The sequence below is a fragment of the Hydractinia symbiolongicarpus genome, chromosome 14 (genome assembly GCF_029227915.1).
Source record: "Hydractinia symbiolongicarpus strain clone_291-10 chromosome 14, HSymV2.1, whole genome shotgun sequence".
Classification (NCBI taxonomy): domain Eukaryota; kingdom Metazoa; phylum Cnidaria; class Hydrozoa; order Anthoathecata; family Hydractiniidae; genus Hydractinia; species Hydractinia symbiolongicarpus.
The window spans coordinates 16,104,583-16,131,268 of NC_079888.1; the positions used below are offsets into that span (position 1 = coordinate 16,104,583).

Genomic DNA, 26,686 nt, shown 5'->3' on the forward strand with positions numbered 1-26,686 from the left:
CTGTTGGTTTATTGTGCATATTAACCGGTTGGTTTATTGTTCATATTAACCGGTTGGTATATTGTGCATATTAATCGGTTGGTTTATTGTTCATATTAACTGGTTGGTTTGTTGTGCATATTAACCGGTTACAACAACAACAACTAACACTTATACATATGCCCAGGGTGTAATTTCCAATTGATCCTATTTCCCATATAGAAAAAGAAAAGGAGAGGAGCCTACGTCATTTTGAGAATATCGTGAAGGGAAAAATAAAGTGCATTTTATTTACAACGATATTAAATATGACAACTATACATCCATAGTTATTTATTTATAAAAAAAATTAGTAAAATAAAAACATATCGACCACAATTTTTTTCTTACGCCACATTAAACACCTCGTACCCAGGATATCAAAACATTGTGTGGAGGTGAATCCTTGGGCGAATTAAGCAACCTGGAAGACTCACAATTCCTGCTTCATAAAACCTACTTCATAAAACCTCTGCATATAAGAGTCATGGGTACGAGGTTGCAAAAACAATTAAATAACATCATATAAAATAGTGCAAAATTAATCAATCAATCAATATGTTACATTTAACTAAAAATAGTTTTTATATAAATAGCAAGAACTCTAAGAGTCCCGTGAAATGTATTCCATGGCATCACCAAGCAAAAACAACAAAAAGCAAGCGAGTCAAAATAGCAAGAACAAAAATTTTAAGCGAGTCCAAAATCAAAACAATATGGCGGAAAAACTGAGAAATTTCTCTCGCTGGCATTAACCATGGACATAATGCACGTATAAAAGAACCTAGTAACTCAGGGCCAAGCCACGTAAGAAGCCACTAATCTGCAAGGCTGTCTTTAATTTCTGTTAGGAAAGTTGTCTTGAAACGTGATAAATTAAAAAAAGAGATAACAAGACATCTGGTGACAAACGGAAGCAATTATCAATAAGAAATAATTATTATCAAAATATAGATAAGTTAAAATAATTTTATAAAACGTCTGTTTCACCATAACTTAGCGACATCTGTACAGGAAAACCACGTCCAACATTTATTACGTCATAATAGAAACCAGGTGACAGCTTAAAAATCGTTGCTGTCAAAATAGACACGTGGTTTCTACTATCTACCAAAAACACTAAGAACTATGACAAAGATTTACCTACATCAGGGAGTGTTTATAAGTTAAGTAGTACTCGGGCTAGGGTTAATATAACAACTTCAAACCCATGTCTCTTGAATCTTAAAATGTTGCTGATTAAAAACAGTTCTTTCTATACTTTATCGATAACAAGACGTCAAAAATCTTCGACGTCGAATAGAACGCTATTAGCTTTCTCCGACATATCTTTAAAGTCGACATCTGACGGAACTTCATTTAACAACGACGCCTGTTTCGAGCATCACACCAAACGTTTTACGACAAACGATTTTACACTTGCGAGTCATTAAATCTAAAAAGTAAATATAGAACGTTAGAACTATGCTGTCGAAATGTCTGTTCGGACGTTACTATGAACTTTGAAACAGCTTACACCTGGAAAAGTTAAGTACATTAAAATCTTTAATCCAACAAATCATATGAATAAACAAACAACCCAAAAAAACAATCAACAACAACAACAAACAAACAAACAAAAATTGACCACACTTACTCAGCGGTATCGTTCAGTGACATCAACGGTTTTTTCGAGCCATCTTTTTTATTGACTCTTACAGCTCGCATTTTTCCTCGTCCATCATACGAAGATTTCTTCTTTAAAATACTCACAGGCGTCTTGTCTTTTGATCTAAACACAAAAGTACACATTTCATGTCAGTGTTGCCACTTCCATATCTACAAAGATGGTAGTCCACTTATGGCGGGAAAACTTTTCTCGTCCTAGTCCTTTTTTCATAATGATAACCATTTTTACAAAAAGAATTCAGCAAAAATACTGGTTTTAGGGTGGATTTTCACTCGAGAATGGGACGGATCGGATCGAAAAATTGTGTTTTTCTAGATTCTGATTAATTGCTATTCTAATCCAAACTGAAATTGAAAATAATTCCAACTTTTCTTACGGGGAGGAACAAAAATATTTTGTTCAAACAAAAGAATAATTAGCAGAATAACGAATCAAATTAAATCTTCTTGTTCCATTCTGATCCGTTTTGTTCTGGAGTGGAAATCCAACCTTAATCTTAACGCGAGTTTAAGTAAAAAATGATGACAATTTATTGCAAGATCGTTAAAAATCAGATGTTGATTTTCATGAAATCTCTTATCATATTTAGCTAAAGATACCATGTGTAAAATCTTTTGGTTTTATTTGTGAATATGCCTTTATACTCATTCTGAAAAAAAAACACCATACAATGAAACAGAACTTCAATTGACTTACTTATCTTCACTCTCGCTTGTACTACTACCCTTCGACGCCGTGATTTTCGGTCCAGGGCGTGTAGCAAACTTCATCCCATCTTCAGTCGTGGCCTGATCGCTTTCTGACTGTATAGCTGAAAGCTCGTAACCATTTACTTTAGTAGGTGTGAACCCAGCCTTTTTCCATTTCAATCGATCGCCAGATGTGTCAGACTCTAAATAAAAAATTGAATGGTGGATTTATTACTTGGCGGAAAAAGGCTTCTAGCATTTTTACCAGCGAGGCGATTTTTTTTATAAAGCATGAACAATGGACCGAAACCGCTGACCTTAAAAGAATTACACATGGTCAAACTCACCTGAAGGAGTTGAATGCATAGGACCGTCACTCGCGTAAGCTGAAATAAAGAACATACCAAAAATTAAAATACATAAAAAATATTTATAAAGAGATAGGGTGCTGAAATGTTTAAGAAAGCGTGTAAAATTGTGGCAAGCTTACTTCTTTTAGTGATGAGTTTCTTTTGAGTAGCTTGCTTCCATTCAATTTTGCCAGGTGTGTGAACAAGTTTACCGTTCGCTGTGAAAGAATGTTCAAGCTCTGCTCCTATGAAAAGAAGTCGAATGTAACATAAAATTTGGAAATATTCTAAAAAGTAAATTCTTAGAACCAACAAAGTGACTGTGTTTGCGCTTATATAAACTAACACAAAGTTTTTATACCTAATGTTAATTGTTTCTAAGAAAATAATGTTTAAAACAAAGCTGCATCTTAGTTAAGAACATCAGATAAAACTTTAAGTGTGTAACAAGACACAATATAATGTCGTGTAGTTATAAATGAGGAAAGTAATGTGATAAAAAATAGCGACGCAAAAATAATTTTCAACGCGAAAATACGTTCTGTATATAATTTCGTCGTGAAAAACATTCCAGCCTGAAATTTAATAAAATAGCTTCACCTACCAGAGCTATTATCACTTGAATCAGTATCAGAATCAACCGTGGGTCTGCGACTTCTTCCCAGGCTGTCGTCATCAGATGAATCGGATGATTCAGGGTTAGTCGTTAAGAAATCTAGAAGAGAATAAAGAAGTTAAAAATGACGGCGTCAAATCAAACTTTAGATGAGGATTACGAAGCTTTGAATGACGGCGTCAAATCAAATTTTAGATAAGGATTACGGAGCTTTGAATGACGGCGTCAAATCAAATTTTAGATAAGGATTACGGAGCTTTGAATGACGGCGTCAAATCAAACTTTAGATAAGGATTACGGAGCTTTGAATGACGGCGTCAAGTCAAACTTTATAAGAGGATTAAAAAGCTATGAATGACGGCGTCAAATCAAATTTTAGATAAGGATTACGAAGCTTTGAATGACGACGTCAAATCAAACTTTAGAACTTATGACTAAACTAACGAACAACAGTTCTTGAGATGAATGAGTAAAGAATGAATCAATTTAAGTAATTATTATGAAATATATTGAAAAACATGTCCTTACCCGTAGTGTCTGATCCTGCCATTCGTATTCTGGCTCGCCTTTTTCCATCTGTATCGCTGCTATCTGTGGTGGAGGACGTAGGAAGGTGGAACGCTTGCAACATTGGACGGTATTTTTCACGAAGCAAATTCTGCCGATCTTTACTAGTTCCAGCACCAGCTCGCTATAAATAAAAAGATAGGAAAATTTTACAGAACATAATCACATTTCTTAATAGCACTCAGGCGAGTACTGGTTATTTAGTCGCATCTTTCTACACACAACAACACAAATAACAACACTTTCTGTCGTCATAGTAACCATGGTTGTTATGATAATTAAGAGGATCATACGTTACACGTCGAATTGGCAACCAACGCAAATTCAATTCTTTATAGAAACAATAATCCTAATGATAGGAAATCCTACTAACCTGTCTTCTTCGAGAGGGTTTTATACCGTACGTTTTATCGCCGGTCTTCCATCGAATGTAAGCGTTCTTTGCTTCTCTGCGAACCTGCGAGTATTGGTAGCAATACATAAAAAATTATTAACTCAGAAATTTTGCCTGGACATTTTTAAAAAAAAAATATTATATAAGCAACACTCAAGACTCAAAAACAACAACAAAAAAACTTGTTAACAGCCAGCCTAGTAAGAAGTAAGTTAGTAAGAAAAGTGGGCATCCATAAAACATGTACGCACAAAATTGCTTATTTCCCCTTAGTCCCCTTTCCCCTACGTGCGTACGTAAGGAGGGTGGGGGAGAGCTCCCAAAACAAACAATAGGGATTACAAAAATAGCAAAAATTTTGAGAGACTTTCTTGTTAAACACGTGAATTTGATCTTTCGAAAAATCAGCAACAAATTAAACAACATTGAGTCTGTAAATTACAAGAAAGTAAGCAACATTAAGTCTGCTTAAAACAAAAGCCTGTATTGAGGTGGTTTTTAAATCAGTTTGTACACACAAGTTCCTAAAATCAATTTGTTAATATTTGCATTGTTTTATTCCCATATTACCTTATTAGGTAAATGAACAGAACCAATCAAATTACAGTCTTACCGTTCTGTTAAAGACGACATAGAAAAGCAGCAGATACAACGCTTCCAGTACGCACAGACCAGGAAACAAATAAACAAATAAGTCTTCATCGTAGCCAACGGTAACAAGTGCAGAAACAACAGTGGCGCCGAGCAATGACAAAAAGATCACAGATATCGCCAACCGATATCGTATGATAGCCACCTTTACTTGTTTTTTCTTACTCGACTGCTTGTTGCAGCTTGCAAGAGTGGCGACAAACACAACGATGATATTGGTGGCTACGATGGCGAGGATGGGTGCTAAGTAGACCCACATCATTTCATTGTAACCTTGAATGGAAATCCAGCAACTATGAAGAAAAAATAAACTTGACGACTCAACGAAAAGGAAGAAAAGTATATGTTTAAACAAATCGCATGTGCTTTATATAGCAGGACTAACATAATTAATTTAAGTGAAAAACTATATTCGTACACTGTATTGTATTAATTCGCGAGCTAATTTGTTTCTTTTGACTGTACATTTTAACAACAAAAAACAGTTACTTACAATTCCTTGTTCCCATACCCTTCTGGTTTCAAGCCTGCGGTCACACCTACTACCATTAAGGGAGCGCCATATCCAATAAAATAATAAAACATCATTTGGCCATAGTTAATATCACGTGGCTCCAATATCATTCGATACATGTGTAGAGCTTCTACGAAAAGCCACGAGAACGTACACGTGATCAAGTAATGTAAACTAATCGAGATCAAACGGCAGTAATTCTAAAACAAGAAACAGATTTGTAATGCTATTTGAATTTACGACGTTGTAATTGAGAAAACTAAATAAATAAAAGAATAAATAAATGAATGAATAAATAAATGATTGAATGAATGAAAGAATGAATAAATGAATAAATGAATAAATGAATAAATGAATAAATGAATAAATGAATAAATGAATAAATGAATAAATGAATAAATGAATAAATGAATAAATGAATAAATGAATAAATGAATGATTGAATGAATGAAAGAATGAATGATTGAATGAATAAATGAATAAATGAATAAATAAATAAATGAATAAATGAATGATTGAATGAATGAAAGAATGAATGATTGAATGAATGAATAAATGAATAAATGAATAAATGAATAAATGAATAAATGAATAAATGAATAAATGAATAAATGAATAAATGAATAAATGAATAAATGAATAAATGAATAAATGAATAAATGTATAAATGAATGATTGAATGAATGAAAGAATGAATGATTGAATGAATGAATAAATGAATAAATGAATAAATGAATAAATGAATAAATGAATAAATGAATAAATGAATAAATGAATAAATGTATAAATGAATGATTGAATGAATGAAAGATTGAATGATTGAATAAATGAATAAATGAATAAATGAATAAATGAATAAATGAATAAATGAATAAATGAATAAATGAATAAATGAATAAATGAATAAATGAATAAATGAATAAATAAATAAATGAATAAATGAATGATTGAATGAATGAAAGAATGAATGATTGAATGAATGAATGAAAGAATGAATGAATGATTGAATGATTGAATGAATGAATGAATGAATGAATGAATGAATGAATGAATGAATGAATAAATGAATAAATGAATAAATAAATAAATGAATAAATGAATAAATGAATAAATAAATAAATAAATAAATGAATAAATGAATAAATGAATGATTGAATGAATGAAAGAATTAATGATTGAATGAATGAAAGAATGAATAAATGAATAAATGAATAAATAAATAAATGAATAAATGAATGATTGAATGAATGAAAGAATGAATGATTGAATGAATGAAAGAATGAATAAATGAATAAATGAATAAATGAATAAATGAATAAATGAATAAATGAATGAATGAATAAATGAATAAATGAATGAATGAATGAATGAATGAATGAATAAATTACCAACCTCGCCTAACTCTGGTCTGTTTACCAGCAAGATAAATATTACCCATGACATAAAAGCCATTATTACAAGATTTCTGTGAATAGAATTAGCGTTGGATTTTAATTGCCTGAAAGAAAGAAAGAACTACTTTGACCAAACAGCATCACTAGAAATGCAAACAATTCACAGTATGTAAATCAGCGGCAAAACATGAATTAAAAAGTTTTAGAACAAATAGCTAAACAATCATAACCACAGCAATGAAAGTATGTAGTAAAATGAAAGGAGGAGGGTGAAGGGGGAGGGTAGTTGTTAGAACTCACCTTAAGCACATGTACACCAAAAACACGATGAAAATAAGCGCAACAGAAACAAAGACACCAATGTAGGTAAGCCAAATAGGCTGGTACACACGCGGCATGATTTCCTAAAATATATAATTGAAGATTAAAAACTCAAAGAAACACAAAAAACGCGATTTTGTGAATTTATTTAATTTCCTAAGATCAAATTCGTTACTTTCATCACAGATTTTTATAGTTTTTAGTTCTTTTTTTTATTATCATTATTTTTAATGGAGAAACTTTCGTTCAAGTCGTTATTCGAGACTAAAATATTCCCGCCCTCACAGGGAGTTGTTTACAACAGGGCTGATCACTGTGCACATGCGCAAAATCGTGTGTGCATGCGCAGTAGGTTTCACTTTATAGGTTCAGGCAAATCTTCTTAACATAAACATTTTAAAGGCGAAATGAGATTTTATTTCTGACAATTTGACCGAAATGAAATCAAGCTTGAAAGGAGTTGAAAAACGTTGTCTGTGACGGCTGAACAGAACTACCCCCTTCCTTTGTCCACATTTTGGCCGAGGTGAAAATATGACAAATTTGTATTTTGAAGAATAGACTTAAGACATGTAGATAAAGGTTCCTCAGCGAGAGTGAAAATATCTAATCAGCAAACAACTTCACTACTCACTGTGTATCTTATACCGATCAAAGCAAACGACGTAAGATGGTCACACCGACATGTGACGTCTGTCGTGTTGTCAACCAGCGTCACACAACCACTTCGACTCCAACCCCCTGATATTGTGTTGCTAAAAAAAATTAGAAAACAGTTTGTAGATTTCGTGAAAGAGTTTCAAGTAAAATACAGGGTTGGTGCAAGGAATTTTGATCGTGATTTTTTATGTGACAGGTTTTCTTTTTCCCTTGGAGATAATTTTATCTGAAAACAAAACAAATTAGACTAGACATCACAAAAATGGCCATTAGTACAGGGCAACCACAAAATTTTAAATTTCACAAGGAGTTTTAAGGTTGAAATTTATCAAAAAAGCCGAAAAAAATTGTATAAAAAACAAATTCATATTTTTAGGAGGAAATGAACCAAGCCTATGTATCGTTTTTCAAGAAGAAACTAATTGGAATGAAAAAAATGCATGACAGGGTGAACAACTTCAGGAAATTTTAGGTTATTTAGATTTTAGGGTGTGTGACCACACTGTACTAGAGTCAAATGTTATTCTAAAATCAGCTGCAATACTTTCTCTGTGTGTATTTGACATAAGCCCTTACCTGAGAGAGTAATTCCAGAAGACACAAGTGAATGAAACATCGGATGTGTTCGACTGAAATGAGAAATTATTAAAAAGTAAGCAAGGCCCTAGAAGTATTTATTAAATGATAAGAATGTATAGTAACTGAAAACGAGGCTACTATAAGTGGGAATATGGGTAGGCACAATATTCATGTTGTCCAAGCGACACAAGCATTGCAAATCATACAAGCAACACGATATTAGCAGTGGTAAGAAGGGGTTGAAATAAGTTCTAGAAAAACATGGAGTTGAGAATATAAGAACGAAAAGTTGCCCTCCACCTCAGAGCTTTTACAGGACATTTTCGTAGTATTTTGCAGGATGAGAAAACAAGACAAATTTATGGAAAAGTCAATTCAAAATCGAATTGAAAAAAATTGTGTGGGGTTCGCAAAAAAATACGCGAAAAATTAGGGGTAATTATTATATCAGAAAAAAATTCCTAAAAAAACAAACTAACATTTATATTCTTGTATATGATGGTGATCTCGTTGCCTTCAGAAATTTTATCAACACCTGGTACAGTGAGTGTGAAAACATCCGAATACACATCAATATCATACGCTCTCCCTTTTTGCCTGTAAACAAATATTATAGATAAACAGAATTTCATATCAATATTCACCAATGACAGCTTGACTTCAACTTTTATTTAAAAAAAAAATAGCGACAAAAAACGCAAATTTAAATTGGATTTTACTCTCAATAAAAACCTTTTAAAAGTAAAATTTAAGCAAAAAATTTTTTTATATAATTAAAACAATAAAATTGTCCTGAACTACGATTCTTAATTACCTCACAACGAACGAACGAACGAACGAACGAACGAACGAACGAACGAACGAACGAACGAACGAACGAACGAACGAACGAACGAACGAACGAACGAACGAACGAACGAACGAACGAACGAACGAACGAACGAACGAACGAACGAACGAACGAACGAACGAAGAAACGCTAAGAACCAAACAGAATGAAGATTTTTTTATGAATAAAAAACACGTCAAAAGAAATAACTAAAATCCCAACAATTAAAAAAAGATAAGAAAAAGTCTTTCCACACAACACTGCATAGTTAACTTCGCAAACTGACAATATTTATAAACAAACCTACTTCTAACCTGTGCACTTCGTAAAATCATAATCTCCTGAACTAATTACTCTGACTTCCTGCATCTTTAAATGCTCTGGATTTAAATTACACGCTAAAGAAAACATAGAATAGAACTTGTATGAACTCCATGGAATACAAATCAGATTTGTAACTTATCCAGCAACACTATTAACAGTTGTCTTCAGATATATATAACCAACGTTTTGTTGACTAGCTAAGTTCATTAGTTGATAATTAAAAGGAGTTAATTAATCAGCAATCTCGCAGGGGATTTCTTTTTTTTATTTGTTTGTCTCCAACGTCTCGCCAAGTAGACTCTTTTTAGAAGATAAAAAAAATGGATTAATTTTTTATGAAAACAAGTTTGTGCCGTCTCTGTCAATACATCCTGCTGTTACATTTATTACCAATAAACCAATAGTGATCTTTGAGTGTGCATCTGGTCGTTTGACATATTTTCTTCTTTCTACAACTTAGCACAAAAGTAAATTGTTAACATTCATCCAACTGAACGTTTCAATTTCTGCAGAATGCTAATTCAATTTCTGTCTGTCTGTCCTATAATTTCTTTACTTAACTACTCTAAAACTGCTACATTCCAAGTCAACACTGTGAAGAAAAAATTGAACGTATCTTTTAGAAACTTCTCAAGAGAAACTGGAAGTTGGCTTTGTTAACAGACTAATGTATTACCATCCTAACTGATTGAATCCGCATTAAAAGATACGTATGATATGGGGTTAGGAAACATGGCAAACTACAGACTACTTGAGCATCAAAAGTCTACCTAATCTTCAGCTAGCATTATCATAATAAAAAATGAAATGAAACGATAGATCTCTTGTTTTTTATCAGACAAAGCAGGATGTCTCCGACACTCCCATTAAACTTGGTATTTTTTCTGTGTTTCTTCCTAAATCTTAGAAATTATGAAATCCTTTTTTGGTAGTTATGTGAAATTTTAGGTTTTTTATTAATCTGACAAACACCATGCAAATGTTAGTTTTGTGTATGTATACACATATGAAGCAATCCACACACATACCTGTCTGTGATGTCATACTGTGCTGGTAACAGTTGGCCAAGAGTTTTGTAGATAACCATACCGATACTGATTTGACCAGCCAATACTTAAATGAAAAAAAAGAATAAAAAATAATAAATAAAAAGACACAGACATAAGAAAGTTACTGCTTGAACTCATATTTACCGTTTACGTTGTCTTCAAATAATTCCTTATTTAAAAGAATCTCCACTGTTTGGGTGCTCCACACCGAATGCTTCCCACTCCATTGCAATTGCTCTCGAGGAAACACGTAACTGTCAGCATCTTCATTAACGTTGATTGGCTGAATCTCCAGGTCTGAAAGTATAATTTATATTTATAAAACAACATGCGAAAAAAGAGTAAAATTGTCACAAAGTTAAAGGTATCTCAGTTTTAATTTTCACATAGTTAAATTCATCAAGATATGGAATAATTTAAATCAGTTCTCAACACAAAAACTTCACTGCTTCAAAATGAGTGCTAACATGATTCATAAGGGACAATCCAGCAAAATTATAAACTCACATATATTCTTTGCTGCATAACTGTATGGCATCAATGTTGTCACTGTTGATCTTCTATAACGCCTTCGTTTTACAAAAGCTAAATTTGTTGCGAGAATGTTAAGAAATTTCTCCATTTCTTTCATTAAACCAGCTGTACCAGCATATTTCTAAAAAACAAACAAAAAAAACCAACAAATCATTAACCACATTCTTTAAAAAACCTTTTTGTTGTTGGTATAATTAACTATCGTCCAAGCATTATTTTTGATAACAAAATTCTGATTCTGATTAAAGAAGTTGACTTGTTATTCCCACTGTGTTTGTAGGTTAAAAAAAATTTTGTCCTGACTCTGCAAAAAGGAAAATTCGAAGAGCACTCATTTTAACGAGAGAACTGCGAATATAGTCGAAAGACCAAGTACCACAACTGCTTGATCTAGTACTCAAAATACTTCACTAACCTTTTGTATCATATCCCAGAATTCTTTCACAGACGGTTTAAACAAAGCACTCGCAGAATACACAATATTCTAAACAAAAAATTTAGTTTAAATAAGTACAGAGCAACAAACATTTTAATGGCATTTTCAAAATCAGACAATATATAGTACTACTTACAGAAACGAAGAACTTGTCATCTGAAGAAACAAGATTCTCGCCAGTGTGATTCCCTTCATAGGCGATAAGCATTTCCAAAGCTTTATAACCAACTTCAACATCTTTACCATACAACCGTCTGGATGATTGAATGGCATATTGCAGTCGGTCTGCAAGTTCGCGGGCAACAACTTGACTTAAAATTTGGATTTTCTTTATAGATTGTTTTATCTAAAAAGCAATAAAGCTTGGTGAGAGCGAGATATATGCTCACTAATGATTCAAGTGATCTCAAATAAGAATCTTACGTTATAAAGATCAACTGAAGTACATCCAAAGAGATTCGGAGGGGACCAACTTTTTCGTACATGACAATATCTGGTAGCGTTACCAAATGCGCCAGTAGGACATCTTGTTATTTGAGTTGCACCGGGTGGTACACGTAACCACCATATACCTTCAGTGTATGTCCGTGGACATGATGTGTTGATTTCTAAGATGTTATTCGCAATATTTATCAACACAACTAATTTTAAACTTTATTAAAGAAACGAACAAACGAACTAAGGGCATTGCTTGTGTTTAGAACAGCTCAACAACTTACCATTGCACTGGCTAGTTAATTCTTCCCATGCACCAGGACATCGATCACATTTACGACCAATCACCCCGTCTTTACATGGACACTGTCCAGTGTGTTTATCACAAGTTAAACTTTTCGAGCCCTCGATCAAGCACCCGCAATCCATACAAGTATTGTGGCTGTTGTAAAACGTATCCTTAAAGAGAGAATTTTTAGATATAGGTCTATAACAACCGTATTCATCAAATTTGACAATTTCTACAAAATGTATTAAGCTACTCATCACGAACCTTGCAAAAACATTTGCCAGGAAACGAGTTCTTTTCGGATTTTCCATATTTATCACAGACTGGATCGAAATTCTCAGATGTTATACACGTACAGGTACCACATCCCAAGCCTTTATTGTATTGCCCATCCTTGCACTCTGAAGAAATGCTAGTTTCGCAATGTTCTCCTTAATAATATAAAAAAGAGCATGCAGTATTATAGAGATGATAATACATGTCTACTAAAAAATTTTTAAGTCAAAGACCTACCTGTATAGTTTGCCAAACAATTACATTTAAACCCCGACAAAGAGACATTATCATTAACACATTTTCCATCATTTTGACATGGATTTTTTATGCAAACATCAATACATTGTGGACCTTTATATCCACTGTTGCATTCGCATTCTGTCACACCATACACGACCCTGCATTTACCATGTTTCTTGCAATCGACAGGACAAGCATCTTCCTTCTCTTTACAGCCAAGTTGAACATTTTTGTTGTTTGTTGTTATCATTGAAATTGCAGTGCCACCATAAGTTAGTCCTACAAATAAACACGGTAACAACAAAGGAATCAAAAAATCAATCTATATGAAACCAGTTAATTACCTTGAAAATCCACCCATTTAAAAAATAATTACAGGAATTAATAAGTCAAACTATAAGTAGTGTACACTTGCAAAACAAGAATAGACAGAAGGCTTTGAGAGAAAGTCCTGACCTTTTAAACAACCAACAAACGACTTCTCTCCAACACCTCCAACCTTAATAAACGAACTAGAGGTAATTTTTGCGAATGTTGTTGATTTTGCTGAAAAACGTCGGTAATCGCCAGAAAGCAGCAGGTTGTTGTTACCATAAGTAACTTCCAACTGATGCCATTTACCATTGGATATATACAACGTTGTTAGATTCATCACCACGGTGGAGTCAAATATAAAACACGGGTACCCATTGGAAATCTGGGGAAAAAATTGTTGGCAATGTTTACATAATTAGATATACAACTATAATCATATTTGTAATTCCTGTTTAAAAGTTTCTACAAAAATTATTTCAATTTGACTAAAATGTCCTTTCATGATTATAATTCATTTTATGGTTTCTAATTAATATCCAGTAAGGTTAATAGTGCTTATAACATGCATTTAAAAAAGAAAGGAACTGGAAAAGGAAAAGGAAAAAAATTACTGAAATGATCAATTGAGTGCATGTTGAACAACCTTAAATCTAGGATTACACATTTAAAGAAAACAGTTCCGAATTTTATGTTTCACTGTAATCCTAGATTTTATCTCACCTTTAAGTATGCTTTCTTTTTATTTAATTCAAGTTCCAAAAGCACCGATTCCATCTGCGTTGTCTTAACAAGAATACTTGTTGTCAAAAATTGCAGGCTATCTACACGATTAATAACAATTTCACTGCCTTTTGTTAGTGAAACAGCCATGGATGCAGAAACATCTAAAACCAAATAAAAATATTGTCACACCGTCACCTCCTCTCTGTTACATCAATTAAAAATAAAAACACTTCTTAATTTCTGAAGAGCAGCGTTGTTGAAAAGTTTAGCCCTAGTATTGTTAATAAACAACAAAATATAGAGAACCTTCTGAATAATACAACCCAATAAGAATAGTATATAAAGAAGTGTTGGAATAGGTGGAGCTGAGTTACAGGATAGAATGAAATTAACGAGAAAGAAATACCTTTCTCACAGTACTTTCCCATTTTATTTTCCGGACATTCACATATTAAACCATCAAGACCATGAAAGCAAGAGCCTGCTTTGCAAGGATTCATCTTCTCACAATCTGTTTTCATTGCTGGACATTTTGGCGTGGTTAAATGATTAGTCAGTGGTTTCGACAAATCCTGTCTCTTGTGGTCAATGTATATATTTTTTATACAGCCAACAAAATCTGTGTTATGAACTTGGAATTTAACTCCATTGCTCGGAAGTCCTCCAATGTGAAGTGGTGCAGTAAGGTCCAACGATCTAAAAAGAAATGTTAAAAAGTAAAATCCCTGAGCATTATTGCAACGATTCTTATTCATTATTTTATATCATGTGGACAATTGCCTATGTGACTTTTTTTTTAACATTTACAATTTGCCAGGCAGCTTATTTTTTTCAACTTATGCTACCTATAGATAGATACAGTTTTTAAAAATACAGGAAAAGGTGCTAGACCATAGCCATGGTTACTGTAAAGCTTCACGAGGGCAGTTACAAGGCCTTAAAAAAACAACACCTTCCACAATAAGGTTTATTATTATCATTAAACTGCTGGATTTGTTCAGCAATTTAATCTGTGTCTTTGTAATTAAAAGATGCAATCAGATGGTAAACCTCTATTCACTTTCTTTGACAATATTAGCCAAAAATCGTGAAACTCTTACTTCATAGTATCTTTTACAGATTTGGATGAACTGCAATATTGATATTTTTCTTCAGGGTTTACCATGTGGGCATTGTTAAGATCACAACCATCTCCAACAGCAATTGTAAGCAACTACACCAACAAAAAGCTACTGATTAATTTACACAAGAAGCTTACAACTGAGCAATTTTCTTTGCTGTCAAAAAATTTCCTTATAGATTTTGTTTAACAGTGGAAGAGTTTTAAAAAATTACTTTATTTTCAACATTGTCTAGATTTCTCAGGTTTAGTATTTGAATTGTCTTTTATGTTATGTTATGTTATGTTACATTATGTTATGTTATGTTTATTATGCCGTTAATTTTAACCTATAGCCATCTGAATATTTTTAGGCCATATGGTTAGTTCAAAACATCCTAAGCAACACTGGTTGCACTGAACAAATAGGACTTAATGACAATATTACATGGTCATTACAAGGCATCAAAAACTAAATATGATTTAATAAATTTCAGACGTTCTCTATGTAATGCAATCATCAAAGGAAAGGAAAAATAAAGTTTTAGTGATGAAAAAGGGATATAAAAATTTTAAAAAATTTATAAACGTATACCTTCTGATTATAACGAGCTTTAACGACATGCCAACTGCCATCATTAACACCACCAGGAAGAAAACTCTTGACAGTATGCACAATGTCTTTGCCATTAGCATCCATGCCACCCAGAGAGACTGAAAGTTGTACTTGTCCATTAACAATCTCAAGGGCAAGGAAATCTCTCTTGTTGTTATAACGACCATTGTATAGCAACACTGCATTGGACATGTATGTCGCAAACTTTAATGACATTGTTATGTTCCATCGCTGTGGTAACACTGAAAAAAAGCATCCATTTTATACAAAAGAAAACTAAATAATGCAAAACAATGATCAGTTTTTTAAGGTTTATTGTTTTTCTTAGCTCTCATGTTTCTTTAGACATAAGAAAACAGTTATGTTAATGTTTGATGTGAATACAAAATGCAAATATTATGCACCATGCAGCAAAGTTAATTTTGTAAAAGCAACTTTGAAATAAATACAGAAGAATCTTTTAATAGGTGCTTACTCTTAGTGTACTAAATGGCAATCATACTAAGAATTTTTTTTTACCTGGCAATGAAATGTATGAGTTCTTTGGAAAGTGTCGTGTAGACAGAGTACATAGATGGCTGTCAAAGTCCTCTGCAGCAGAACATTTGCATTGAAAGCCAACATTGTTGTCTTTGTTTGTACACTCCCCGTCATTATGACAGGGATTTTTTGTTCTTGAGAAGAGTGTTGTTCCAGGGCAAGTATCAACTTTTTCATTGATTTCACAGTTATTACCTACAAAATTAAATTATGAGTACAAGGTCGGAACGATAAGAACTACCAAAACATTTGGAACGAAATAAAATACCTGAAAAACCTTTATGACATTGACAAGTGGCTCCTTCATCAGTACTGAAGCATGTGCCATGATCTCCACAAGGTTTTGAGTAGCACAAACTAAACTGTTCAGAACATTTACTTGACTCAGCGGGACCATTTTGGTAGCCTTTACTTGCAGGACAAGCACCACAAAAGTTATTTTTGTCCTGTTTACTGATTTTGATCTTAATGCCACGAAATACAACATACTGGGATTTGATTGTGCTTTCCTCAGTGACAGCACTGGTTTTATTAACTTCAATTAGACATGGCTGGAAGTTGTGACAAACTTCTGCACCACACCAGAAATCATTGTAAAAGTCGATATAAACTACATTAATACCCAGGACACTTTCAAACAATTTTTGGTTAGAGTATAATAAATTCTTCAATTGTACTGTGGGTAAAAAATTATCGCTTTTTTCTTCCCGAACTGCAATTGCAACCTCTAACTTTGGTATGTTGTTTTTATCTGTAATATCAAGTTCGAACTTTTCAATACTAAGGATAAATATACGGCCAGAATCGCAATTAAATGCTTGTGAAAGTGCACTCTTGAACTTTTTCAGAATATTTGCTTTTAGGAACATGTGTCTAGTTGTGTTGTGCAGAACAATGAACATGCTATTAGCTATCATTTCACTGCTTACTTCAGACAAAGTAATCCGACCAACAGCATTTACAGTGTAACGGCCATCATGAACTTCAAACTTAATGGCAACTTCAGTTGCAATGTTCATGATACTTTTTAGCAATCGTAGTTCTCCAGTTGTTTCATTCAAGCTGACAAAGTCAAGTTCGTTTCCTGATAAAATCGAGTACACCAGCCTACTAGTTGCATCTGCGTCTGTGGCAGGTACTTTGAAAACAGGATTAATCTTTCCATTTAAATATATATTGAGAAAAATATAGAAGTCATGCAACACAGGAGGGTGATCATTAACATCATTAACAAAAATTTGTACTTGTGTTTTATCTGTTAACCCGCTAAGTACACTGGCTCGAATCTCTAGAGTATAATTTTGCTTAGTTTCATAATCAAGGGGTTCACTTAAACGTATAATGCCGCGTCGACGATCAATTATAAACAAGTTCATATAGTTTTTCGATATACTATACAGTAAAGAATCTTTGTAGTTTTCATCAGCCAGGGTAGCTCTAACTCTTCCCACTTGTACATTGGTGTTCTCATCTAGAGAAAACTTGTAAAGTTTCTTTTCAAAAACTGGTGGACTATCTTGTACATCCTCGAGTTTGATGACAACATTGACAGAAGTGCTTAGTATTTTCTCAAAGCCTTTATCAGAAGCCAAAACAACCAATGTATAAGTTGGAATTTTTTCCCGATCTAACAACTTTTTTGTTTTTATTAAGGCACTGTCAGGATCAATCCAAAAAGAACCATCACCATCAGCTAAAATCAAATAGATATTACCATGAAAATTAAACAAAAGAAGAAAATACATTTTCATTGGGGTAGGGATAATACATTCTAACTGACAAACCATCTTATCAGTATGCAACTTTCTTTAACTTTTTAAGTTTTGAGACACTGCTAAAAGATTAATTTAGAAAGACATGAATTGCATAATAATTGTACAACTCAGTTCTAAATTGTGTTCTCATTATAAGGTCCAAGTGGGATTGTTTAGCAAATACCTTAGCTTCGCTAACCTATGCTAAGTGAGGGGAATCAGGTAGGTTATGCTTGTGTATATGTAATACATGCATTTAAAACACAGGACCCACATTGATAAAAACAAGTGGCTATCCTGTATAGATATTTGGAATAATAACAACAATAATGACATTATAGGTGATTTACAAAGAAAAATTCATTCTAATTTAAAACATTTGAGACCCAGGAAATCTAATTGACAGACCAAGATTGATTGAAAATCTTAACACAATCTGTCAAGTTTATTCAAAAACTATGGTCCTAAAATTGAAATCAGTGTTAATCACTGTTAACCATCCAAAATAAATTTTATTATAAGAACATTTTCTACAAACATAAAATCATCAGCATGTGACTTCTTTTATAATAGCGAGAAAACTAAAACAGCTATAGTAAATTATCATGATTGGTAAAATCAAAGAAAATGGAAAATCAAGTAGTTAAAAATAATTATGCCACATTTTTGGGTGCATTTATTTCGCCCTAATTACATATTTATCCAATCCTTAAATTTTATAGGTTTGGATAGCTAACCATTCTTATATACTACTTTTGCTCATTTCCACTGGATTAGTAGAAAATCCACTTAAGCAGACAAAAAATTGAGAGTATATGTAATTTTAATCAAATTTATTTTTAAACAAATTCTTTTAAAACATTTGTAGAACTGTTGCCTCATTGTGTACAGTTTAAAACACTGTCAGAAAATTTGCAGATATCAATAAACAGTTAATAAAATATTTTTTAATAAGATCGACAACCCATTCAAAAACAGTTAGGTTGGCTTAGTTGCATAGGAATTTTCACCAAGTTTGGTCTCAAGCAGGGGTAAGTTATCATAAGCGTGAAACAAGTCGTTAATTTTCCTATTGTTAGATGAATTAGTTTCTATTTCGAAAAGGACTTAAAATTAATGAGGATCAAATCAATGTTTACCACGGTCAACAAAACATGTTTGTTCTATTCTTTTATGGTTTGGTCTAATATTTAAGATAGTATGAAAGGTAACACAAAAAAGAGATTGAATGGGATTCAGTTTGTCAGTTATTCAAAGTAAGAAAGTAAGATTGTGTTAATTATTGCACAATACCACAAAGAAAGAAAATTAAAAAAGAAAATGAACTAAAAAGAACATTGCTCAAAAAACATGACCACAAAACATTCCATTCATTAATATTCACAAGTTTATTTTCACAAAAAAAACCAATAGACCACCTTAGAATTTATTATCACTTTTCACTATAGCTTTTATTTATTTATTTATCTATTTATTAAAACCTTAGAATATTCCATTAAATTAAAACTTCATGCAGGTCAAAATGAAGACATTAATTAATTACAGTCTTAAAAGACTGAAAATGAGTCATTTTTATAGCCTTTTGGCAAAGAATTTATCCCATACTGGAAGTTTAACATTCTCTAAAATTCTGAAAACCTACAAATTTGAATAGTTTCTTTTGTTTATCCCAAATATTTGAAAACAAAAATATCCCTTTTCTACTGAGAAAAACAGATTTTTCGATGCAGAAAAGGTTGTGCTTACAAATGTTTGAGTTATTTTATAGCGTCTTTTAAGAAGCATTTAATCCATAATTATGAATAAAGCTCTTTTCACACCGTTTTTCAATCATAGGCCAATGTAAATACAGCTTAAAGTTGTTAAAATCTCTGATAATATCTGCATTTTCTAACCATGATGTTAAAACAGATAAAACATTCTTTTTAATTCACTTTTTGTTTAAAGAGTTGATCCACGAAAACAACTTAAGCTTTGGTAATTTCTTTATGTCTATGACATTTGTGAAATAATAAATAAACATCTTAGATTATTTTCTCACATTTTAAATGTTCTTAAATGATAACTAAAAAACAGACACAAAGTTATAGATCTAAACAAAACATTATTTTTAAAAAAATACTTAAAATACAAACAAAATAAAATAAAACCATAAATGGCAGAATAACCACCCCACTTGCATAAAGTTTTTACACCCTGATCTGAAGCGCTTATTTTCCGCAGAAATGGTTAATCATGTGGGTTTTTCTTCTTTTAAAACCTTTTTCCTGCACTTTAATAATTATTTCTTTAGCAACATCATTCAGGACAAGATTTTTTTTTCTAATAATAAAAATATATCTTCCGGCTGATAAAGGATGGCTATTTCCTTCTCCGCCTACTTTTAATATATACCTATTTTTGTTATGCTTACAGGAAATGTATATAAAAAAGTAATACATACTAAAGGTTTTCCATTAAGATTTTAATTTGAAAATCATTTGCTGACATAAAAAAGGAAGCTTTAAATGATTTTTTTATGATGGCACAGAAATATAATACAACATAAAATCCAGATTTTGTTGTATTGTTTGTAGGTTCAAAATTAAAATGAAGTGTGCATTTTGCTGCACTGCCTAAATATGTTTCTTATAATAATATAAGATTTGATGTAAGAATATAAGACATGACATCAATGCATTTAGATTCACGTCAATTAATAAAATAAGATTAGTGAAGCCATTGCTTTGCACTTTTATGTTTGAATAACTGACGTTACCTCCTGTGTACCCAACTAGGGACTACCTGGGCCCAATTTTCTAAAACTGGGCCACAGGTCATCAAAAGACCTTTATACCTCAATATCCATTTACTTTCTTGATTAGCGTTTCAAGCTCTACACAAGAGAGAGAATGGTAAACAAATTTCGAAAATCTTTTTTTTTTATTGGTAGGTTTTAGCTGATTTTAGTAAAATTTAACACTTATATGTCTAAATAAAATAATTTTTATGTATATGAACAAGACACTGCTGACTTCATCAAAATGTTGGTTCTTTTCCGTACTTGTGCCTATGCAGAAATTTCCACAGGCTTTATCGACTAGTCTAGATATACTAATACACAAATATTTTCTCTTTTTTGCAAGAGATGAATAAATCTGCAATCAGTTAAACAAATTCAATGTAAAATTTTATTTAAATTATAATAAGTCATATTGGAAAATACTACATTAATTATTTAGTAGAGACATTGTCATAAAATAATTCAGACAAGCGAAATAACTTTAATTTAGGTCAGCCACTAAAATTAAAACCATAATTGACTAATTATAAACAGTAACTCATTTTAAAAGATGTAGAGCTTTTGAGGAAATGAGAAGAGCACTAAAAGACAAGCTTGAACTGCTTTTCTTAGTCTAAACCAGGCTTTCTTACACAGAATCTGTTAAAATCTTAAATTAATCACAAGAAAAAATCTGTGAATGTGGGTGCTGAGTTGTCAATACTGGCAATAAGTGCCTGATTAGATTAATTAGTCTACAATGAAAGTCATCTTAATTTTAATTAGAATCGTTTGGAACCACAATGATACAATTCCCTGAGCACATTAAGAAAATATTTAAAGCAGAGCAATGTGAAAAAAATGGAAGGTTATAATTAAATAAACACAATTTCCACTCTCCCTTATTTATCATACAAAATATTGCTGCACTCCAAAGTTTAATACAGCAATTTGAAATAGTCACCAATCTACGCAAATTGAGAATTTCATTAAAGGATCTCTCATGGGATGTATATACCATGGGAAGAAAAAGGGAGAAAATGAATTCATCTTCCAAATTCAAGACAATTTAATTCTCAGAATTAATTTCACATAGCATAGACCTTAAGTCGTCATTGCATTGCTCAATGTAGGTTACAAGTAATAGTCTTCAGATTCCCTACAAACTAAGAATTAAAAAGAAATACCCATACTCCTATTTATGTTACCAATATTTTTAAAATTGTGTAACATGATGGTTCCAGTTTAATGAGTTGGGAAATTCAGGATAAATCCCAATTTGGAAACAGTTGTTTAACAGCCACTGAGAGTGCTGGATTATGCTGTGTATATTTAAAAAAACAAAAACAAACAAACAACAATACCTGACAGGGAGTATCTGATTTCCTTGTTCATTCCGTCATCTGCATCAGATGCGGAAACAACTCCAGCAATATAGCCTACGTAAACACTTTCTTTAATTGAGAATTCATAAGATGACTATGAGGAAAGCGAGACAATAAATTTAGACATTTTAGGTTTTATTTATACATATATCAAGAAAATCTGATATTCTTTTGCATAGTCCGTAATGATCAAGCAACAAAAAAAGTTACAGCAAGAATACATGGTCGCTTTCGTTTTTAGAGATTTTGGCCCTTTTATAAAACTAAACTTTTATAACATTTTTTTGATGAAGACCATAGAGTTCATAGGAATACAGTACAGATGTATGTGACCCCTTCCAAATAAAGTTAAAGGCAAACGCTCTAAAAACATCATAACTATTATATACATGTTTTACCTGCTTAAACTTTGGAGCATTATCATTTACATCTAATATCGTTATCACAACTGTTGCTGTACTGTATTTAGGAATGGGTTTTCCGTGATCTTGGGCTTTGATAGAAAATTGATAGGATAATTTTGTTTCACGATCAAGCTTCATTTTTGTTATTATTTCACCTATATACAAAAAAAAGTTGAAAAATACTTCTTATCAACTAAATAAGATTTCTAACAAATATGTTGATTCTTTACAAAACAAGAGAAATTAAAATTATGGTCATACCAGTAGACCTATTTAAGGCGAAAACGTCATTTGATAATTCAAATGAATAAGTGATACGAGCGTTTTCCCCATCATCATCATCTGTTGCAGTCACAAAACCAACAGAGTCACCAATTGCGGCGTCTTCCTTCACAGTCAACAAATTGACACTCTTCTCAAACCTAGATGGTAAACAAATTTGGGGTGAAATAAATTATTGTCAAACAAGATATACATGTCACTACAGTATCATATTGTTTAAATTGTGGAATGTGGAATTCTTTAGTAGATTTTTTTGGCCTTTGTTTCAATTATCTAACAAATTATCAAATTAAACCTGCTTAATAATTGATTTTGAGACCCACTTATATTAGTATGGTATTAAACTCATTGCGAACAAGCTAGCATTATTGAAATAATTACAACAAATAGAGGGTCATTAATACACACTGTCCAACCCATTCTAGCATGGAAAACGGACGTTAGGTCGAGAATGATAATGAATGATGAAATAAAAATTATGTGTATAAATAAAATGTATACCTTGGCCGATTATTATTTGCATCAAAAATTGAAATCTCAAAGAAGGCAAAACCTGACTTGCCATCTTCATCAATAACCTTTAATTTTAATTTATACATATTTTGCGTCTTATAATCAAGATTGCAGTTTGCCAAACGAATAATTCCAGAATATTGATCAATTGAAAAACAACCAATTGGATCTCCTTCCACAATGGAATATTCAAAATCTAAACTACTCAATTGATCAGGATCTTCAGCAGTAACAGTGTAAATGGGTGAGCCTTTCCTTGTATCTTCAGATATGTCTATTTTATAGTTAGAACTTTTGAACCTAGGAGCATTATCATTGACATTGTCAACTTCAACCAAAACAGTAGCTTCATCTGCCTTTGGAGGGTCACCACCATCCACTGCTTTCACTTTAAATCTGTATTCCTTCAAAATTTCATAATCAAGAGCTCTCTTCAATTTTAATTCTCCACTATCCTTACTTAAAGAAAATGGCAGATTATTGGGCAATGTTGCAAAACTGTACGATATTTCACCATTTAATCCAGAGTCTCTGTCTCGCGCACTAAGCTTTAGGATTAGTGCACCAACTTTAGTATCTTCTAATATTGGTCTGTTTGTTTTGAAAAGACGGCGACTAAATGTTGGTGTGTTGTCATTTACATCTGTTATTTTGACCTAAAAAAGAGTGCCTAATGTTACTTCCTCCATTCAAATAATCAACCTAATTGAATTTCTTTTATATTGGCTGACTCTAAATGCTATTCTCCTGCTTCCTTTGTTAACACAGCAAAACCTGATTTGGCAATTGCCAAGTGTTGATTTGAATCAGAGAACTGAATAATGACATGTAAAGAAATATAAAGAATATATAAAGAAATATAAAGAAATTTCAATTTCTGACAAGTTCGTACGATAAAAACACTAGAGTTAAGAGAAATAAATATACACACTTACAGATACAGAAACACTTGCATGCTTTGGAGGCAAACCACGATCAAACGCAACAACTGTAAATTTGAAAAACTGCTGAAATCTATCATAATCAACTTTTTCATTTAGTTTTATTTCTCCAGTGAGAACATTTATTTCAAATACAGAACTACCTAAAGGTTGATATTGAATTAAACTGTTACTTCCAAAGTCTTTGTCACTTGCTTTTACTGTCAAAACAATTGTATTGACTGCAGTATCTTCTGGAATTGAAATTTCATACTTGCTTTTCTCAAAAACAGGTCCATTGTCATTTATATCAGAGAGGGTTATATTTACCAAGGCAGTGGCAGAGAGTGGTCCTGGGTCTGTTCCTAAGTCTTGTGCCTTGACGGTGAATACATAATATGACTTTGTTTCCCGGTCAAGGACTTCACTGTTACTAATCACCCCTGTTGTTTTATCAATTTTAAAAGGACAACAAGCACCCTCAGATTCTTTCACAATGGAGTATTCAATTTCTTTATTGGATTTTTCATCTGCATCAGTAGCAAGGACTGTTAAAACAAACTTTGGTTGCTGCTCCTCTGGAACAGTTTTCTTGTAAACTGCTTCACTAAATATGGGGGCATTGTCATTAACATCAAGAATTGTTATAACCACTGTTGTACGTCCTACTAAATTGCTGTTAGATTTATCCGTGGCAGACACATCAATTGTGTATTGGCTAGCACCTTTTTCACGATCTAACTCTTCCCGAACTTTTAAATCTCCTGTATTAGGATCTATTAGAAATAAGCGATCAGATTTTATATCACTGTTTTTGCTGTAAACATATGAACCAGATCCTCCTTTCGCTGGTAAATTTTGAATGGTATATCCCACATTTGCATTTTCTTTTACTTTTGCATAAAACACCTCTTTGTCAAAACTAATTGAGGAAGATCTACGATTCCTTGATAAAACTTGAGTAATGTCAGTAAAGAGTATGGTTATTTCCATTTTCAATTTCCGTCTATTGTTTTTAGCAGTGATAATACACTTTAAGTTATTCCCTGGAAGGCTCTTATATTCTATCAAGTGTTTATCTAACTGTATTTGCCCATCACTTGTTAATGATATTAGCTTTTTTAAACTATTACAATGTATCTTTGTCAGCATATATTTTTTTGGAAACATCTGACTAACATCTATGGTTTTTGAAGTCCATGGGAGTGGTGTATAAAGTTTGTTACTCAAGACAGCAGTTCTTATTTTGCTAGCAGAGCTTGTATTACAATTTGGATGAATTTTAAGCAGATACTTAGTTTTCAGGTAAGATTCACTTTCTAACATTTTTAAAGTGTCGATATTTAGTTTAAAATTGGTTTTACAATCCAGCTTTTGTACTGAAATTAAAATGTTATTTTCAGATAGGACTATGCCAGGAACAGAGTATTTTCCTCTGTCAATACTATAATATGTCCATCCAGGAAGTAAGGTAGTCATATCTGAAAGTTTATATGTCTGTTCCAACACTTCCTTCGTATCATTTTTGTCAACAATGCTTGCGGTGACCATATGACAATAAAATAACAACACTGTCAAAAAAACTTGAAATCGATTACATAGTAACATTCGTATAGTTGTTTCCATCTTTGTTGTGTAAAAACGAAATATTATATTCATTTTAATATAACCAGCTTCTTTGTAATTATGTAGTGTAGATAATTGGTAGTCGCACAGGATAAAATCAGAAATTTTGAACTAGCTGGCTAATTATATCTACCACAGATATATAAAATCTCTTTAAAGCTCAAGGCAGCAAAGTATACACAAAACATTATCCAATTTATTTCCTAGTTTTATCCCATATATAACGAACTTTCAAAATCATCTCAATACGTCAATTTTCATAAATATGTCACTGAAATCACGACTTTTAAATATACCTTGGTAAATGTTTTATGTGGATCAACATTTTAAATCACAATCGGTTCGTTGAAAGCTTTGATACTGTGGGTATAATCTACAGACTATGTATTCTTTAACGAAGTCGTTATTAATCTGTATCTAACCCATAATAACATATTTTATAAACATATTATTGATTTTTAAATTAGTTTTATTTATGTTCTTTATTTAAAATTTTATTTTTGTCATTGGAAAATATACCACATAAACATTTTAAGGAGTACCTTTGAGTCTGTAAAATTGCGGTTCATCATTCATCAAGCTGTTAAACGGTACTGCCTTTGCGGATTGGTTAAAAATGGTCACGTGTATATACAAACAATAAATGACTTATACTTTAATTTATTAAAATATTCTACAGGGAGACAAAAAAATCTTTCTATTTGTTTATCATTTATATGTCGTAACAAAACATCAGAGCATAGCGAAACAGATCAAATTTCTTAATCCAGCAGTGCACGCTTACGTGCTTGAAAACTGTTTATATTTAGGAGGAGGACAAAACGGAACCATAATATGGTAAAGGCTCTTACTTTCGTTTTTGAAATTGTAGTCAAAACAAATACTCGGCGAAAGTAGTGCCGAAAACTACAGAA

The 26,686-nt window shown here is 32.2% G+C and overlaps 1 protein-coding gene across 1 annotated transcript; it reads right to left on the reverse strand.

Annotated features, from left to right (window-relative positions):
* Positions 1–243: 243 nt before the first annotated feature.
* Positions 244–26,100, reverse strand: LOC130625719 (cadherin EGF LAG seven-pass G-type receptor 1-like). The gene is made up of 36 exons (XM_057440821.1): positions 24,162–26,100; positions 23,215–23,882; positions 22,693–22,853; positions 22,426–22,586; positions 22,007–22,121; positions 16,396–17,820; positions 16,107–16,322; positions 15,567–15,829; positions 14,973–15,085; positions 14,279–14,568; positions 13,870–14,033; positions 13,291–13,531; positions 12,832–13,113; positions 12,583–12,749; positions 12,314–12,488; positions 12,018–12,202; positions 11,731–11,940; positions 11,574–11,642; positions 11,132–11,279; positions 10,769–10,921; positions 10,604–10,688; positions 8,902–9,019; positions 8,420–8,472; positions 7,818–7,938; positions 7,163–7,266; positions 6,861–6,966; positions 5,448–5,668; positions 4,917–5,247; positions 4,283–4,366; positions 3,871–4,033; positions 3,331–3,441; positions 2,867–2,971; positions 2,724–2,762; positions 2,384–2,579; positions 1,655–1,789; positions 244–1,453 (listed from the first exon to the last, which is right to left on the reverse strand). Exons 1-36 carry the CDS (start codon positions 25,803–25,805, stop codon positions 1,432–1,434), a joined length of 8,844 nt encoding a protein of 2,947 aa, XP_057296804.1. The 5' UTR covers positions 25,806–26,100; the 3' UTR covers positions 244–1,431.
* Between the last annotated feature and the right edge of the window lie 586 nt (positions 26,101–26,686).

Bases quoted from the DNA above. Each gene is read 5' to 3' on its own strand.
- LOC130625719 (XM_057440821.1), bottom strand. From the start codon at position 25,805: ATGAATATAATATTTCGTTTTTACACAACAAAGATGGAAACAACTATA. The intron at 17,821-22,006 runs GTATTGTTGTTT...ATTTGATTTTAG, and splicing joins AATCAGATACTCCCTGTCAG to CTGATGGTGATGGTTCTTTT. The intron at 6,967-7,162 runs GTGAGTTCTAAC...TCTTTCTTTCAG, and splicing joins TTGGTGTACATGTGCTTAAG to GCAATTAAAATCCAACGCTA.